The following is an 18,774-nucleotide window of genomic DNA, read 5'->3' on the forward strand; positions in this document are numbered from 1 at the left end:
TGGGTTTGGCGGATGCCAGGAGAATGCTACCTGCCCCAATGCATAGTGCCAACTGTAAAGTTTGATGGAGGAGGAATAATGGTCTGGGGCTGTTTTCACCGTTCTGGTTCGGCCCCTTAGTTCCAGTGAAGTGACATCTTAACGCAACAGCATATAATGATTCTGTGCATCCAACTTTGTGGCAACAGTTTGGGGAAGCCCTTTCCTGTTTCAGCATGACAATGCCCAGTGCGCAAAGCAAGGTCCATACAGAAACGGTTTGTCGAGTTCGGTGTGGAAGAAATTGACTGGCCCACACAGAGCCCTGACCTCAACCCCATCGAACACCTTTAGGATGAATTAGAATGCCAACTGTGAACCAGAACTAATAGCGCAACATCAGTGACGGAATGGAAGCAATTCCCCACAACAGTGTTCCAACATCTAGCGGAAAGCCTTCCCAAAAGAGTTGAGGCTGTTACAACAGCAAAGGAGGGACCAACTCCATATTAATGCCCGCGACTTTGGAATGAGATGTTTGACGAGCAGGTGTCCACATACTTTTGGCTATATAGTGTGTATATATAGTTTTATAAAGTGCTGAACAATGTAAAATTCTACACTTTTCCTCATACATGTATCAATTTGACATCAATTTCTATTGGCAGGTAAAACCAAAATACATGAATGTGGCTGTAAATACTACATAATCATTATCCATCAGTCAGTAATTGTACAAAGTGGAAAGATACACTCTGTGCTACCAATTGGAATTATAATGTATTGTACAAGACACTGACGAAATACCTGGGTTGTATATAACAATATATTCCACTCATTATCTGAATTTCATTGATACACTCACTGTAAGCTGATGAATTTCAAGCAGAGACACAAGCTATACTGTACCAGTTGACAAGTCACATAGAAATGCACAATGTTGCGTGGGGCAGAAATGCCATATAACACCACAGTACGTTTTCACAGTAGCCAACTACTTTACAATACCCCTATTTGGTTTGGACACACCTACTCATTCCAGGGTTTTTCCTTATTTTTACTATTTTCTACTTTGTAGAATAATTGTGAAGACATCAAAACTATGAAATAACACATATGGAATCATGTAGTACCCAAAACAGTGTTAAACAAATCAAAATATATTTTATATTTGAGATTCTTCAAAGTAACCACCCTTTGCCTTAATGAGAGTTTTGTACACTCTTGGAATTCTCTCAACCAGCTTCGTGAATGCATTTGCGCACTCAACCTGGAATGCATTTCAATTAACAGGTGTGCATTGTTAAAAGTTCATTTGTGGCATTTCTTTCCTTCTTAATTAATGTGTTTCTGCCAATGTGTTGTGTTGTGGCAAGGTAGGGATGATACACAGAAGACGGACCTATTTGGTAAAAGACCAAGTCCATATTATGGCAAGGAATTCTCAAATGAGCAAAGACAATTGACAGTCCATGGTTACTTTAAGACATGATAGTCAGTCAATCTGGAAAATTTAAAGTACTTTGAAAGTTTCTTCAAGTGCAGTCGTAAAAACCATCAAGAGCTATAATGAAACTGTCTCTCATGAGGACCGCCACAGGAAAGGAAGATCCAGAGTTACATCTGCTGCAGAGGATAATTTCATTAGAGTTAACTGCACCTCAGATTGCAGCCCAAATAAATGCTTCACATAGTTCAAGTAAAAGACATCTCAAAATGATCTATTCAGTGGAGACTGCATGAATCAGGGCTTCATGGTTGAATTGCTGCAAAGAAACCACTACTAAAGAACACCAATAATAAGAAGAGAATTACTTGAGCCAAGAAACACGACCAATGGACATTAGACAGGTGGAATTCTGTCATTTGGTCTGATGAGTCCAAATTTGAGATTTTTGGTTCCAACCGCCGTGCATTTGTGAGACGAAGAGTAGTGAACGGATGATCTACGCATGTGTGGTTCCCACCGTGAAGCATGGAGGAGGAGGTGTTATGGTGTGGGTGTGCTTTGCTGGTGATTTATTTAGAATTCAAGGAACACTTAACCAGCATGGCTACCACAGCATTCTGCAGCAATATGCCATCCCATCTGGTTTGTGCTTAGTCCCACTATCATTTGTTTTTCAACAGGACAATGACCCAACACTCCTCCAGGCTGTGTAAAGGTTATTTGACCAAAGATGATGATGGCATGCTGCATCAGATGACCTGGCCTCCACAATCACCCGACCTGAACCCAATTGAGATGGTTTGGGAAGAGTTGGAACGCAGAGTGAAGGAAAAGAGGCCAACAAGTGCTCAGCATATGTGGGAACTCCTTCAAGACTGTTGGAAAAGCATTCCAGGTGAAGCTGGTTGAGAGAATGCCAAGAGTGCGCAAAACTGTCATCAAGGCAAATGGTGACAGCTATTTGTTTAACACTTTTTTTGGTTACTACATGATTTCATGTGTTATTTCATAGTTTTGATGTCTTCACTCTTATTCTACAATGCTGAAAATAGTAAAAACAAAAAATGTAAAAAAAGAACCCATGAATGAGTAGGTGTGTCAACTTTAGAGTGGTACTATAAAAGGAAAATGAATCTCTAAGACTGACATATTACTTTACATGCTCACAACCTGCTTTTGGATACAAATACAGTGGGGAGAACAAGTATTTGATACACTGCAGGTTTTCCTACTTACAAAGCATGTAGAGGTCTGCCATTTTTATCATAGGTACACTTCAACTGTGAGAGACCGAATCTAAAACAAAAATCCAGAAATCACATTGTATGATTTTTAAGTAATTAATTTGCATTTTGTTGCATGACATAAGTATTTGATCACCTACCAACCAGTAAGAATTCCAGCTCTCACAGACCTGTTAGTTTTTCTTTAAGAAGCCCTCCTGTTCTCCACTCATTACCTGTATTAACTGCACCTGTTTGAACTTGTTACCTGTATAAAAGACACCTGTCCACACACTCAATCAAACAGACTCCAACCTCTCCACAATGGTCAAGACCAGAGAGCTGTGTAAGGACATCAGGGAAAAAACATTGTAGACCTGCACAAGGCTGGGATGGGCTACAAGACAATAGGCAAGCAGCTTGGTAAGAAGGCAACAACTGTTGGCACAATTATTAGAAAATGGAAGAAGTTCAAGATGACGATCAATCCCGCTCGGTAGGGGCTCCATGCAAGATCTCACCTCGTGGGGCATCAATGATCATGAGGAAGGTGAGGGACCAGCCCAGAACTACATGGCAGGACCTGGTCAATGACCTGAAGAGAGCTGGAACCACAGTCTCAAAGAAAACCATTAGTAACACACTACGCCGTCATGGATTAAAATCCTGCAGCGCACGCAAGGTCATCCTGCTCAAGCCAGCGCATGTCCAGGCCCGTCTGAAGTTTGCCAATGACCATCTGGATGATCCAGAGGAGGATTGGGAGAAGGTAATGTGGTCTGATGAGACACAAATTGAGCTTTTTGGATTAAACTCCACTCGCCGTGTTTGGAGGAAGAAGGATGAGTACAACCCCAAGAACACCATCCCAACCGTGAAGCATGGTGGTGGAAACATCATTTTTTTGGGATGCTTTTCTGCAAAGGGGACAGGACGACTGCACCGTGTTGAGGGGAGGATGGATGGGGCCATGTATCACAAGATCTTGGCCAACAACCTCCTTCCCTCAGTAAGAGCATTGAAGATGGGTTGTGGCTGGGTCTTCCAGCATGACAACGACCCGAAACACACAGCCAGGGTAACTAAGGAGTGGCTCCGTAAGAAGCATCTCAAGTTCCTGTAGTGGCCTAGTCAGTCTCCAGACCTGAACCCAATAGAAAATCTTTGGAGGGAGCTGAAAGTCGGTATTGCCCAGCGACAGCCCCGAAACCTGAAGGATCTGGAGAAGGTCTGTATGGAGGAGTGGGCCAAAATCCCTGCTGCAGTGTGTGCAAACCTGGTCAAGAACTACAGGAAACATATGATTTCTAATTGCAAACAAAGGTTTCTGTACCAAATATTAAGTTCTGCTTTTCTGATGTATCAAATACTTATGTCATGCAATAAAATGCAAATTAATTACTTAAAATCATACAATGTGATTTTCTGGATTTTTGTTATAGATTCCGTCTCTCACAGTTGAAATGTACCTATGATAACAATTACAGACCTCTACATGCTTTGTAAGTAGGAAAACCTGCAAAATCGGCAGTGTATCAAATACTTGTTCTCCCCACTGTATATATTTTTTATAAATTGCATGTCAAATACTGTATGGAATTTACTTAGACTGTCCATTTTGTCATGTTATCATTATTTGATATATTGCTATCAAAACTAAATGTTCTCATGGTATTTCACTGAAAACTTTGATTTTAAATGAATGGCGCTGGGGTGAAATATGTGTGAAACCCCAAAGAATGCACAATCAATGGTTCTGAACATAGGGGTCATTTACAAGTGTCATCTGTCCTAACAAGTGCCTATTTTATTCATGTTCATTAAAGCCCAATAATAAGCATAGGTTGATTTAAAATACAGTCCCAGGCAAAAGTTACGGTCTGAGGGTGCAATATTAACCAGGAAGAAGCCATTACACCTCAGTGTTGAAGATCATTCAAACTACTCATGTTTTATGCATTTTGTAAGTGACATATCTTTTTTGTTTGTTTTCAGCATGAAAGAGTGTCCAGGTAAGCTGCTTTCATCTCAGCTCACTTTCTCAACGATTTTCACTACCAGGCGTTCATGCATATCCTAACAGCCAACTTTATTACTCAGGCCTCCTTTGCAACTGACCTTTTTATTACAATTCGGCTCAAAAGGTCGCAGTTGTAAATGAGAACTTGTTCTCAACTAGCCTACCTGGTTAAATAGAGGTGAAATATAAAGTATATTGATGATCAAGCTCTGGCACAGTGAAGTAGTTTCAGTCATTTGTTATCTTTACCTCAGACTGGACTCGTCTGGTGCTTACGACCGAGAAGCGTATGACGCTCGCAGGGAAAACAGAATGGCAGCTCGGAAAAAGGCTGAGGAAGAGGCAGGATGCACTGACTATAAGAAGGTGACCTGTAATGTAAAATTCTCTAACAGTTAAAGCTAGCAAACTGGCGTAGGTAGCTAATGATCTGTTGTGACATCTGTTATGTCATGATAATGAAAGTATTATGTAGCCTTTATGACAGAGGGTTCAAGTAAAGTGTAGTAGTAAAATACTGTGGCATGTTATGATATTCTGTGTCTGTTTGCTGTTGCATCTTTTATATTGCAGATGTACGAGGAGGCCATGTCTACAAATGAGAGACTCAAGTCCCGGCTTCAGGGCAGCAAACAGGAGCTGGTGTTGGTGCAGACTCAGCTGGAGAAAGTCACACAGGTGATTATCCCTAACTGGTATTCATCCGCCACACAAAGTAGTTCAAACCATCCCAAAATCAAATAACACGGATGAAAATGACCAGATTGCAGAAGAGTCCAATGAATACGTACACTACATGGTATGTGGACACCTGCTCGTCGAACATCTCATTCCGAAATCATGGGCATTAATATGGAGTTGGTCCCCCTTTGCTGCTATAACAGCCTCCACTCTTCTGGGAAAGGTTTCCACTCGACGTTGGAACATTGCTGCGGGGACTTGCTTCCATTCAGCAACGAGCATTAGTGACGTCTGGCACTAATGTTGGGTGATTAGGCCTGGCTCACAGTCAGCGTTCCAAAGGTGTTCGACGGGGTTGAGGTCAGGGCTCTGTGCGGGCCAGTCAATTTCTTCCACACCGATCTCGACAAACCATTTCTATTATCATGATGAAACAGGAAAGCGCCTTCCCCAAACGTCTGGCACTAATGTTGGGTGATTAGGCCTGGCTCACAGTCAGCGTTCCAAAGGTGTTCGACGGGGTTGAGGTCAGGGCTCTGTGCGGGCCAGTCAATTTCTTCCACACCGATCTCGACAAACCATTTCTATTATCATGATGAAACAGGAAAGCGCCTTCCCCAAACTGTTGCCACAAAGTTGGAAGCGCAGAATTGTCTAGAATGTCATTGTATGCTGTTGCATTAAGATTTACCTTCACTGGAACAAAGGCGCCTACTGTAGCACGAACCATGAAAAACAGCTCCAGAACATTATTCTTCTTCCATCAAACTTTACATTTGGCACTATGCATTGGGGCAGGTAGAGTTCTCCTGGCATCCGCCAAACCCAGATTCGTCCGCCATACTGCCAGATGGTGAAGCGTGATTCATCACTCCAGAGAACCCGTTTCCGCCAATGGCGGCGAGGTTTACACCACTTCAGCCAACGCTTTGCATTGCACATGGTGATCTTAGGCTTATATGCGGCTGCTCGGCCATGGAAACTAATTTCATGAAGCTCCCGACAAATAGTTTCTGTGCTGACGTTTGGTACTCAGTGGTGAGTGTTGCAAACGAGGACAGACGAATGTTACGAGTTACACGCTTCAGCACTCGGCGATCCCGTTCTGTGAGCTTGTGTGGCCTACCTCTTCAAGGCAGAGCCGTTGTTGCTCCTAGACGTTTCCACACGAACAGTACTTACAGTTGACCGGGGCAACTCCAGCAGGGCAGAAATTTGACCAACTGACTTTTTGGAAAGGTGGCATCCTATGACGGTACCACGTTGAAAGTCACGGAGGTCTTCAGTAGGGGCCATTCTACTGTCAATGTTTGTCTTTCGAGACTGCATGACTGTGTACTCAATTTTATATCTGTCAGCAACAGGTGTGACTGAAATAGCTTAATCCACTAATTTGAAGGGGTGCCCACATACTTGTAGTGTATATGGGCGGTTGTGCCATGTCATGACTTATCATTGTGATTCCCAACTTACAGTTCTTGTCAAATACAATGTGGAGTAACTCTTCCAAATCCTATTACATGGACCACTGCACAATAAAATCAGGAAAGATGCAGGAGTGAGAACCATGACAGATTATGCAAGTAAAAGGCATTGGATAATTCCCAGAGAAATGCTTGGGAATTGGTATTTTTGAAGTACAGTACCATGTTTGTTTTCAAAGGTAAATATTGAAGAGTTTTGTTCCAAAAATGCTATGTCCACAAATCTTTCACAATTGTGTTTTTTTTTTCAAAATAAATGATTGCTTATGACTTACCTTCATGTGTGGGTAAAATATTACTGTTCTCAGATTTTTTTTTATTCATAGATTTTAATTGTGTATTAAAATGGCTTTTGTTGCAAAACTCTAATTATCCATTGTTTAGCTGGAATGGAATGTTTGTATCCTGTATATTCATTCGCCTGTGATATGTGGATGTCTCTCACCAAGCAATCTTAAAATGAATGAATCACTCTGGATAAGAGCATCTGCTAAAAATGGCAAATGTAAATATTTTATATACATACCTCATATTACTTTATTGATACATTTAAAAATTATTATTTTTTTACTTTAATGCCAGAAATGTATATATTGTCAATTTCTCCTTAACATTACTTGTCACATTTGACTGTGTAAAACCTACAAGTAATACTTATTTGTCTGAGTGAGGCTCAGGTGGATATTTAGTGTTTTGCAACAAAACATGATTATTTGTCTCCCTGAAATGAAACTTTCAAGTGATACTGTAGATTTCAAGCAAATACATTTCTGTCATGAACAAACACAAATCACTTTAATAAGTTCTTTAACCCTATTCTCAACCGGTTGCTTGAGCATGTTTTTTGACAATGGATTTAGAACTAGATATGAAAAAAATCTTCATTTGAACTTGGATGTTCGTCTCCCCAGCCCTCCTGCACCAATTAACATAATTTGTAACCTTTTGGGTTGCTGCAGTTCAGTGTTGTGGCACTCTAACTTTGGCCAATAAGTCGACTGTAAGAAAACTCAATCAGTCACCAAAGACATGGGATAAAAGGTAGGAATTCAGTTGTTGAGGAATGAATATTGCATCATTCCTGTTAGGAATGAGAATATGGTAAATAGTAATACAAAAAATGCTATAATAGAAAACTACTCTTTGTTCCGTTATTTGGGAACCATGATGGAAACATGTACAGTAGCTAATTTGAAATTCAAGAAAAACACTTTGGGTGATATTGCACTACAAACCACCTGAAAACGCATTCATTTAAATGTAATTAACTGTACATTTTTTGGTCACACAAAATTACTATAATGTGTCCAAATTTCACATCAGCCCTCATTTAACATTGCCTACCTACCTATGAAAGCAGAACTAAAGTAATTTATGTTAGGCAAATTGCCCTTCTAATGTGCCATTGCTAATACGATCATCTCTAGGCTTCTCAACCGCTAGGTAGAGCTCTAATTTCCAAATGGAACAAAGTTGAACCCCCCCCCCCCCTCCATCGCGAGAGTAATTTATCCCTAGAGTGGTCATATTAGTTTTCTAGGCCAAACCATTCGGACACTACAGACATTTCATTTTTCTGTGAGAAGACCGATTTTCAGGTTCTCATTAACTAACAAACATCACTGTAGCTCGGCCACCTTCCACTTCAGATTCGGAAGGCCGCCATAGGCGGATGCGGTGGAAGGTGGCCAAGCTACAGCTGTGTTTGATATCTCTAGCTTAAACTGACAGATTTTGATGGGTGTTTTCTTATGTTATTTAGATTGACTCACAGGTGAGTCAATAGACTCCATCTGAAAATGGATATATAGCGTTTTGGATTTAAACTCTTCATATGAGAAATGTTTGCTGTTTCAGGGATTGTTCTCATTGTCACTATTTTAACCTTGGACTTTTGTATTGCAGAGAAAGATCACAATGACTGAGAGGTCCAATGAGAGGTCCATGCTTGAGAAAGAAAAACGGGTGAGATCCTCATTTCATAAGATGTTTGCCTATGCACTTTCTGTTTATTTCTCTCTTGTTCTGGTACAACATGTCTATTTGATTATATTTTGTTTTATTAGTTCATGTCATGGTCAGGCTGATAGCCCTGTCATGTTTAGTCTCATTGTGGCTTGTGTCATCTCTTCTCTGTAGGAAACACGTGTCCTTCAGAAGAAGATATCAGACATGGAAGATGAAGTGAAGGTATCTGTCCAGAATTCATCAATTTCCTCTAGATATGGACCAGCTGCAAAATCCAAATTTGTTATATATTGTACAAATTAATGAAAACAAAAATGTGCTTTTTGGTATTAATTGAAGGTAAGGGTTAGGCATACGGTTGAGAGGGTTAGGTTTAAAATTTCATAACTTTGTGGCTGTGCCAGCTAGTGACTACCCTACAGAGCTTCCTCCAGTACGAGTCATCCCAAGATGGCGCAAGATGGGGTCGACAGAGATGGTCGCCTCACTTCTAGTCCTTAGGAAATCATGCAGTATTTTAAATTGTTAAAATGTATTATTTCTTACGTTGTTAGAGCAGAAAATATTAAGTGTTATTACATACAGCCGGGAAGAACTATTGGATATCAAAGCGACGTCAACTTACCAACATTATGACCAGGAATACAACTTTCCCAAAGTGGATCCTTTGTTCGCACCACCACACAGGACATTGGATCTGATTCCAGAGGCCGACCCAAAACAACGACGCCGCAGAAGATGTAGACGGAGCTGCCTCCTGGTCAGACTTTGAAGGCGAGCACACCACTCACCGATTATGAGTATATTTCTTGCCAATGTCCAGTCTCTAGATAACAAGATAGACGAGATTAGGGCAAGGGTTGCTTTCCAAAGAGACATCTGGGATTGTAACATTCTCTGTTTCACGGAAACATGGCTCTCTCGGAATATGTTGTCGGAGTCGTTACAGCCACCGGGATTCTTTATGCGTTGCGTCGACGGAATCTTTCTGGGAAAAAGGGCGGGGGTGTATGCTTCATAATTAACGACTCATGGTGTAATTGTAACAACATACAGGAACTCAAGTCCTTTTTTTTCACCTGACCTAGAATTCCTTCATCAAATGCCGACCATATTATCTCCCAAGATAATTCTTGTTGGTTATTGTCACAGCTGTGTATATCCCCCCACAAGCTGATACCACAACCGCCCTCAAGGAACTTCACTGGACTGGAAACCATATGTCCTGAGGTTGCATTTATTGTAGCTGGGAATTTTAACAAAGCAAATTTGAGAACAAGACTACCTAAATCCAATCAACATATTGATTGTAACACTCGTGCGGGCAATACACTGGATCACTGCTATTCTAACTTCCGCGATGCATACAAGGCCCTCCCCCACCCTTCTGCAAATATGACCATGACTCCATTTTGCTCCTACCATCCTATAGGCAGAAACTCAAACAGGATGTACCCGTGACTATGCAATGCTGGTCTGACCAATCGAAATCCACCCCTCAAGATTGTTTTGATCACACAGACTGGGAATTGTTCCGGGCAGCCTCAGAGAATAACATTGATTTATACGCTGATTCAGTGAGTGAGTTTATAAGGAAGTGCATTAGATAATGTTGTACCCATTGTGACTATTAAAACCTATCCTAACCAGAAACTGTGGATAGATGGCGGCATTCGCGCAAAACTGAAAACGCGAACTATCGCATTTTAACCATGGAAAGATGACTGGGAATATGGCAGATTATAAACCGTGTAGTTATACCATCCAAGGCAATCAAACAAGCAAAATATTGGTATAGGGACAAAGTGGAGTCGCAATTCAAAAGCTCAGGCACGAGACATATGTGGCAGGGTCTACAGGCAATTATGGACTAAAAAAAGAGAACCAGCCACGTCACGGACACCGACGTCTTGCTTCCAGACAAAGTAAACACCTTCTTTGCTCTATTTGAGGATAATACAGTGTCACCGAAGCAGCCCGCTATCAAGGACTGTGGCCTCCCCCCTTCTCTGTGGCCGATGTGAGTATGACATTCAAACGTGTTAACCCTCACAAGGCTGCCGGCCCAGACAGAATCCATAGCCGCGTCCTCAGAGCATGCACAGACCAGCTGGCTGGTGTGTTTAAAGACATATTCAATCTCTCCCTATCCCAGTCTGCTGTCCCCACATGCTTCAAGATGGCTACCATTGTTCCAGTACCCAAGAAGGCAAACATAACTGAACTAAATGATTATCACCCAGTAGCACTCACTTCTGTCATTATGAAGTGCTTTGGGAGAGTAGTCAAGGATCGTATCACTTCCACCTTACCTGCCACCCTAGACCCACTTCAATTTGCACACCGCCCCAATAGGTCCACAGACGATGCAATCGCCTTCACACTGCACACTGCCCTATCCCATGCTGTTCATTGGCTGCAGCTCAGCTTTCAACACCATAGTACCCTCCAAGCTCGTCATTAAGCTTGAGAGCATGGGTCTCAACCCCGCCCTGTGCAATTGTAGGAAACATCATCTCCACTTCTGTGATCCTCAACACTGGGGCCCCACAAGGGTGCATGCTCATCCCCCTCCTGTACTCCCTGTTCACCCATGACTGCGTGGCCATGCACACCTCCAACTCAGTCATTAAGTTTGCAGATGACACAACAGTAGTGGGCTTGATTTCCAACAATGACGAAACAGCCTACAGGGAGTGTGGTGTAAGGAAATCAATCTCACTCAACGTCAACAAAACAAAACAAAGGAGATGATCGTGGACTTCAATAAACAGCAGAGGGAGCACACCCCCCATCCACATTAACGGGACAGCCGTGGCGAAGGTGGCAATTTTAAGTTCCTTATCGTACACATCACGGACAAACTGAAATGGTCCACCCACACAGACATTTTGGGTGAAGGAGGCTGAAGAAATGTAGCTTGTCACCTAAAACCCTCACAAACTTTTACAGATGCACAATTGAGAGCATCTTATCGGGCTGTATCACTTCCTGGTATGGCAACCGCAAGGCTCTCCAGAGGGTGGTGTGGTCTGCACAACGCATCACCAGGGGCAAACTACCTGCACTCCAGGACACATACAGCACCTGATGTCACAGGAAGGCCTAAAAGATCATCAAGGACAGCAACCACCTGAGCCACTGCCTATTTACCCCGCTACCATCCAGAAGGCAAGGTCAGTACAGGTGCATCAAAGCTGGGACAGAGAGACTGAAAAACAGATTCTATCTTAAGGCCATCAAACTGTTCAACAGCTGACACAGAGACGCTGCAGCCTACATACAGCCTCAAAATCATTGGCCACTTTAATAACTGGATCACTAGTCACTTTAATAATGCCACTTTAATAATGTTTACATATCTTGCATTACTCATATCTAGATAGTGTATTTTATACCATCTATTGCATTTTGTCAATGCCGCTCTGTCATCTCTCATCCATATATTTATATCTACATATTCTTATTCCATCCCTTTACTTAGATTTGTGTGTATTAGGTAGTTGTGGAATTGTTATATTACTTGTTTAATATTACTGCACTGTCGGATCTTGAAGCACAAGCATTTCACTACACTCTCTACACGTATTTCTTCCAAACATCAAAATACTGCCCCCTACATTCAACAGGTTAATGCAGGGGGCAGTATTTTGATGTTTGGAAGAAATACGTACCCAAATGAAACTGCCTATTTCTCAGGTCAGAATCTAGAATATGCATATAATTGTCAGATTAGTATAGAAAACACTCTACAGTTTCCAAAACTGTCAAAATATTGTCTGTGAGTATAACAGAACTGATATTGCAGGCGAGAACTTGAGGAAAATCCAACCCGGAAGTGCTGTTTTTCCTGAAAGCTCTCTGTTTCATTGCCTGCCTTCGCTCCATTTAAAGGCATATCAACCAGATTCCTTTTCCTATGGCTTCCCCATGGTGTGAACAGTCTTTGGACATAGTTTCAGGCTTTTATTTTGAAAAATTAGCGAGAAAGATCACATCGCGTCATTGGATGGCTGGGTGCCAGCAGCGTTTTGCATGCGCAACAGTGTGGGGCAGACATTTTCTCTCTCTCTCTCTCCTATTGAAGAAGCTACAGTCCCGGTTGAAATATTATTGATTATATACTGTAAAAACAACCTGAGGATTGATTATAAAACGTTTGACCTGTCTCTACGAACTTTACGGATTCTATTTGGAATTTTCGTCTGCTCGGTTGTGACCGCTCGAGCCTGTGGATTTCTGAACATAACGTGCCAACCAAATGGAGGTATTTTGGATATAAAAATAATCTTTATGGAACAAAAGGAACATTTATTGTGTAACTGGGAGTCTCGTGAGTGCAAACATCTGAAGATTATCAAAGGTAAGATTCATTTTATTGCTTTTCTGACTTTCGTGACCAATCTACTTGGGTGCAAGCTGTTTAATGTTTTGTCTGCTGAGAGAGATGTCCTTACATAAACGCTTGGAATGCTTTCGCCGAAAAGCTTTTTTGAAATCTGACATGCCAGGTGGATTAACAACAAGCTAAGCTGCGTTTTGCTATATTGCACTTGTGATTTCATGAAAATTAAATATTTTTTGTAATTTAATTTGAATTTGGCGTTCTACAATTCAGCGGATATTGACGAAAATGATCCCGGTAACGGGATGGGTGCATCAAGAATTAACGTCTGCTAACCACATGTATGTGACCAATAAAATTTGATTAAACTTGGTAAATACCAACCTGCTTGAATTTACCGAATTGATACCGAGAGTTGTTCATTGTTTGACCAATTCAGGGCCCTTTTCTTGCAGCTTATTGCCAGCTCTTGTCTCTCTTGAGAATATTTCCAATAGACTAAACTGAGCCACAGCAGAGACAGAACATATTCCCAAAACACACTCTCCACAGAGGTCCAGTTATCACAAAGCTGCCCTGCAGACAAATGAAGAACAAGAACTATCAGGAGATGCTCTGGGATGTGACTTGGTACTATAGTGTTACTGTCTATCAAATGGCACCCAATTCCCTATAATGGACTCCTTTGTGATATTCTAAGATGACATCGTTTGTCAACCATTATGCCCTGTTGGCTGTGGCTTGTTAGAGTGCTTTGATTTGATATTCATCGAGTGAGCAAGCCATTAGTATTTGCCTGCATTCACTACTGCCACAAGTATCTGCAGTGTTCCATACACGAGGGTACAGACAACAACCTCTTATTATCTCTGAATGAGAGCTCTCAATAAAGATGGAACACTGAACTGAATATATAATATCTCTGTGGGCAAACACTGTGGGGCCATACTTGCGAACATAAGCAACCATTTAAATTGAAATGGGTTCTCCAGCTCAAAATGCGTATCAGCCAATGAAAGGCATTGATTTACTTGCATGTGATAGAACGCATAATTGTAGCTGGTCCCATCAGATAACATGGCACACATTAGCACATAACATGGCACACGTTAGCTCTATGCTAACTTTTTCATTAGCCTATGAAAGATCTTAAACTTTATATCCACCAACCAATGGCATTTCTTAAAATAGGTCAACCCTGGCCACTAGAGAGAAATTAAACCTACAAATTCAAGGTTTACTTGTTAAATTGGTCTGTAACAAAATGTCATGTGTCAATATTGAACTGATGCATACTTGACTAGGCTACAAGTGACAGACAACATTTTCAAACATGACAAATTCCCACATTTTTGTTGATCAATTTCACACATAAATTAGGTCCTTACAATGTGTAAGTTTATTGTACATCATTAAATCCATAAGGCTCTTCAAGTTTTTTTATCAAATAGTAGCCATATCATTGTCATCATCGCTTCTCTGTGGTACATACTGCTAAAGCGGTTAACTTGCAATTGATAGTGCACTTTAACCGTGGGTTTGATCCCCCCTCGCTTTTTGGTTGAGGAAAACACTGTTCACTGCCAGTCCTTATGCTCAATTCAAAACGCATGTGACGAAGTGAATGATTATAACAATGCATAGCATTTAGCCTCCATGTAAGTGTACCCTACAAAACAATATCATAATGACAGCCAACTGTCTTCCAACATTAAGACTGTTGATTTTGAGTCCTGCAAACTTCTTTAAAATAACTAGAATACTGCCATCTGTAGGATGATGACGAGAGTGCACATTACCTGATGCACACTTTGTAATGCTCATGTTTTTTTTGCGTAAAATATTGCATATATGCTGAAGTAGATGATTAAAAATGCCTTAATTTAGGTGTACACATCCATGTAATATAGCCTATTCAATGTGATTATTAGACACCGGAACTGAGTAACGGCACCACAAATTTGTGCAGTTCCTGCACCTAAATATAAAGAGTACCTGCACACAAAATAAATACAGGCACTTATTTTAGTCCGAGTCAAGAACTCCACGCTAACATAATGGATGGAAATAAACATTTCAGAGGGGCGAGTGGACTCATCCGAGATTCGAACCCTTCCACCATCTGTGACAATTACGAGGACTAGGCACTTTACACAGAGAGTAATTTGACCAGTGGGTCAAATACATGTGATAGTTGCTTTGATTATCAGAACATTATTTTGGACTTAGGTATGTTAAGGAACATGTCCAACTACTTCAAATATTTTAATTGGCTGATGCACTTGTGCCAGGATATAATCAGTGCCACCTGTTGAAGTTAGCATAGGGCTTATGTGTGGGACAAGCTACAATTGAGAATTTGTCACAATAAATCAAATCAAACTTTATTTGTCACATGCGCCGAATACAACAAGTGTAGACCTTACTGTGAAATGCTTACTTTACAAGCCCTTAAACAACAGTGCAGTTCAAAAAGAGTTAAGAAATGATTTACCAAATAAACTAAAGCAAAAAATAATAAAAAGTAACATAATAACGAGGCTATATTTATTTCACCTTTATTTAACCAGGTAGGCAAGTTGAGAACAAGTTCTCATTTACAATTGCGACCTGGCCAACATACAGGGAGTAGCAGTACCGAGTCAGTGTGCAGGGGTACAGGTTAGTCGAGGAAATTTGTACATGTAGGTAGTGGTCAAAGTTAACGATTTTAATTGGCTAATACACATTTTGAGCTGGAGAACCCATTTAACTAAATGGTTGCTTATGTTTTCAAGTATGTCCCCAGTTCACTCGGAGGAGAGAGGGGCGATGAATGTGTCAGTCATTGTCATTTGTTCTGTATATCACACTTGGACTAGAGTTTTGTAAATCAGCTTGAATTGGTATACTTTCAACTTTTAGCTTTCCCTTTAACAAACAGTACAGCACGTAGATGTTATGTTTCAGTAACCCCTGCCCTAACCCTCCTCTGTTTGCTCTGTTTGCTTGTTGTCTGCTGTCCTCCACAGATCCAGACAGAGCTGCAGAATGAGAACCAGAGACTGAAGGACGAGAACGGAGCCTTAATCCGGGTCATCAGTAAACTGTCCAAGTGAGAGGAAGAGGATGATCCAAGAATTATTTCCAATTTTTACCCCAACTACACCATCACCAACCACCAACCACCGCTACATTCAAATCATGACAGGAATGACAGATGGGCGCCAACTTTAAATCCTTTTTTGATGCCCCTTTCACTTTTCTCCTCTGTTGATGGTTGTATTGTACACAGATAGTTCACACACAGTTAGCATATTAGCATTTTAAAAAAAAATGTATTTATGGATTGTTATAATGCATACTCATATCGTCACAGCACATTATACTGTACGAATGTCTAATCTATGAACTGGTGTAACAGTTGGTATATTATGATGTTCCAAGTAACTAAATTACATTTCATGTTTATTTTTAAACTGCACCACCTGAAAAGTCTCCTGAGCCTTGTATAAATGATTTATAATCCTTTTCGACGCTGCAATCCAATCCAATCTCTTGTATGCACTGTCATCAAATGGTAATGTGTGGTAATGCATCTTACCGCAGAGGCCTACAGTATGTATGACATGATCGACAACCAGGGTTGGTACACATTTGTAAGCACTAATAAAGCAGGTAAAGATTATATGGAGAGGTGAATTTGAAAATGTAATACAAAGACTATGTTGTTTACAAACGACGCAAGACGAGCATACTTAAAAGACCTTTATTTCCTATGATAACATATAGATACGTCTGTGGAGACATTCCATGTTTTGGTTCCCTTGAGGTTCTTAATAATATCACATTGACTGATATATTGATACAAGAGCTGGAGGATATGTAGTATTTTTGCTGGACAACAACATGTTTGTTGGTAGGGAAATAAATCATGCAATCCACAAAAGGCACAACTACTGACACACACACACACATACGCACACCTCTACAACGAGACAAAAAAAACAATCACGTTCAAGCATTTCCCTTGTCCATGTTGTTGAATAGTATAGAAGGAGAGGAGGGAGTGAGGAGAGGCAAAGGGGAACAGTTCTTTGGAAGTCGTGAAGTATGGTGGCCATGGAGGATCAAAACGCTATGCATAAAGAGGAACCCTATTTCTTTTTTTTTTAAGCAGCAAGGTTGGCAGTATTGCATTGCGAATGTAGCTCTGCACTGTTTGGGTCCGCCTCATACTCAAAAGAGTTCCATAGACCCAGGAAGACAGGGATTTTGTTGCCTGCATTGCAGTAATTTGAAAAAACCCACTCAGTTTCTGTTGTTCACTGAGAAAATGTTAGAAGAACACAGGCGCTATTGGTCCTATTGCAAATACAACTTTTAAAAATGGACAGAATAATGGTCTATAAAACAATCATAATCAACCCAAGCATACTCAATAGGAGGGATCCGGAAAACATGTGAGGAAGTAACAGTATTCATTCATCACCACAATTAAACTCATAATTTGAGTAATAACTGCATAACTGGAATGGAGGTTATACTGTATGGGTTATATGGGTTAAATAAATCAGATGTATACTTGCAATCGGTGTATTAAGAGCATGGAGAAATGTACGTAATTTTGCAATCGAGTAACATTTCACTATTTTTCTGCTATTGGCTCTTTATGCTAACATAAAACATTGTTTTGCATTCCATGTGCAAATTATACGACTGACTGAAGGTTCATTTCAACTTTTTCCGAACATAGGTATGTATTTGATCATCCCAAAAAGCCAAGCAGTCATTGGATGTAATACATGCAGAGGCATGTATATCTTACAATATTAACTCAAAGTCATGCCAATAATGTCGGTAAACATAACCACTATTATCATGTTAAGTACCTATATATAAGCAAAACACATATTATATAATGTGAGGTGAAAATCCAACAGAGCTGGCACAGGTGATGGGAACACATATAATATAATTCACATATAAATATACTTATTCGGTAGATCATTTTTAAGCTATTCTGTCATAGGAAAGTGATAATGTCTGAACCAGCCACTCTGTTAATATCTCTATAAGGTTTTTTATATGAGTAGCAATATACCTTTGCTCAGAGTATAGATACCTAAGAGGTGTTTTAGGCTTGGTTACTGACCTCACAGATGAGCTCTAATGTTTCAGTGCTCAAGTTGTATGGCTTTTCTTCTTATTTTGATCAACATACTACAAAAAAGACACATTTAACTGTTATATTAAGCATTGAATGACAGCAAGCAGAGGTCTACTCAGGGTACAAATATATAAGAGGTATTGAAAGAGGGCTACAAGTCCATGCTTTGACTTCTATGCGGTGAGTTATGAACCTGTCACTAAACAGTCTAAGGAAGGTCCAGTACTTGGACTTACATTTGTGTAGTACTGTCATCTGACTTAGTAATGGGCCAATACTGGCCAACCCAACACAACAGATACAAATTATGTTTGATAAGGCAGTTACTACAACCTCTGGCAGGATAAATGAAGGAAACACTTATGGTACATATGATTACAAAGCAAGAGAGCTAGTGAATGTTGTCCTTTTGCAATAAATACACAATGAATCATGGCCATCAAAGACCATGCACAAGTGAATGCAGGACATGTTA

General features: G+C 40.5%; 1 protein-coding gene across 1 annotated transcript in view; it reads left to right on the top strand.

The window, feature by feature from the left end:
* The window catches only part of LOC139413251 (protein phosphatase 1 regulatory subunit 12B-like), a 47,665-nt gene extending 30,059 nt beyond the window's left edge, over positions 1 to 17,606 (top strand). Inside the window, exons 2-7 of the mRNA XM_071160399.1 lie at positions 4,648 to 4,664; positions 4,927 to 5,038; positions 5,246 to 5,350; positions 8,743 to 8,802; positions 8,977 to 9,027; positions 16,162 to 17,606. Of these exons, the coding sequence (XP_071016500.1) occupies positions 4,648 to 4,664; positions 4,927 to 5,038; positions 5,246 to 5,350; positions 8,743 to 8,802; positions 8,977 to 9,027; positions 16,162 to 16,248 (432 nt within the window). The 3' untranslated portion in view covers positions 16,249 to 17,606. The remainder of the gene's footprint in view (positions 1 to 4,647; positions 4,665 to 4,926; positions 5,039 to 5,245; positions 5,351 to 8,742; positions 8,803 to 8,976; positions 9,028 to 16,161) is intronic.
* The last annotated feature ends 1,168 nt before the right edge of the window (positions 17,607 to 18,774 follow it).

Source organism: Oncorhynchus clarkii, chromosome 7 (genome assembly GCF_045791955.1).
Source record: "Oncorhynchus clarkii lewisi isolate Uvic-CL-2024 chromosome 7, UVic_Ocla_1.0, whole genome shotgun sequence".
Classification (NCBI taxonomy): domain Eukaryota; kingdom Metazoa; phylum Chordata; class Actinopteri; order Salmoniformes; family Salmonidae; genus Oncorhynchus; species Oncorhynchus clarkii.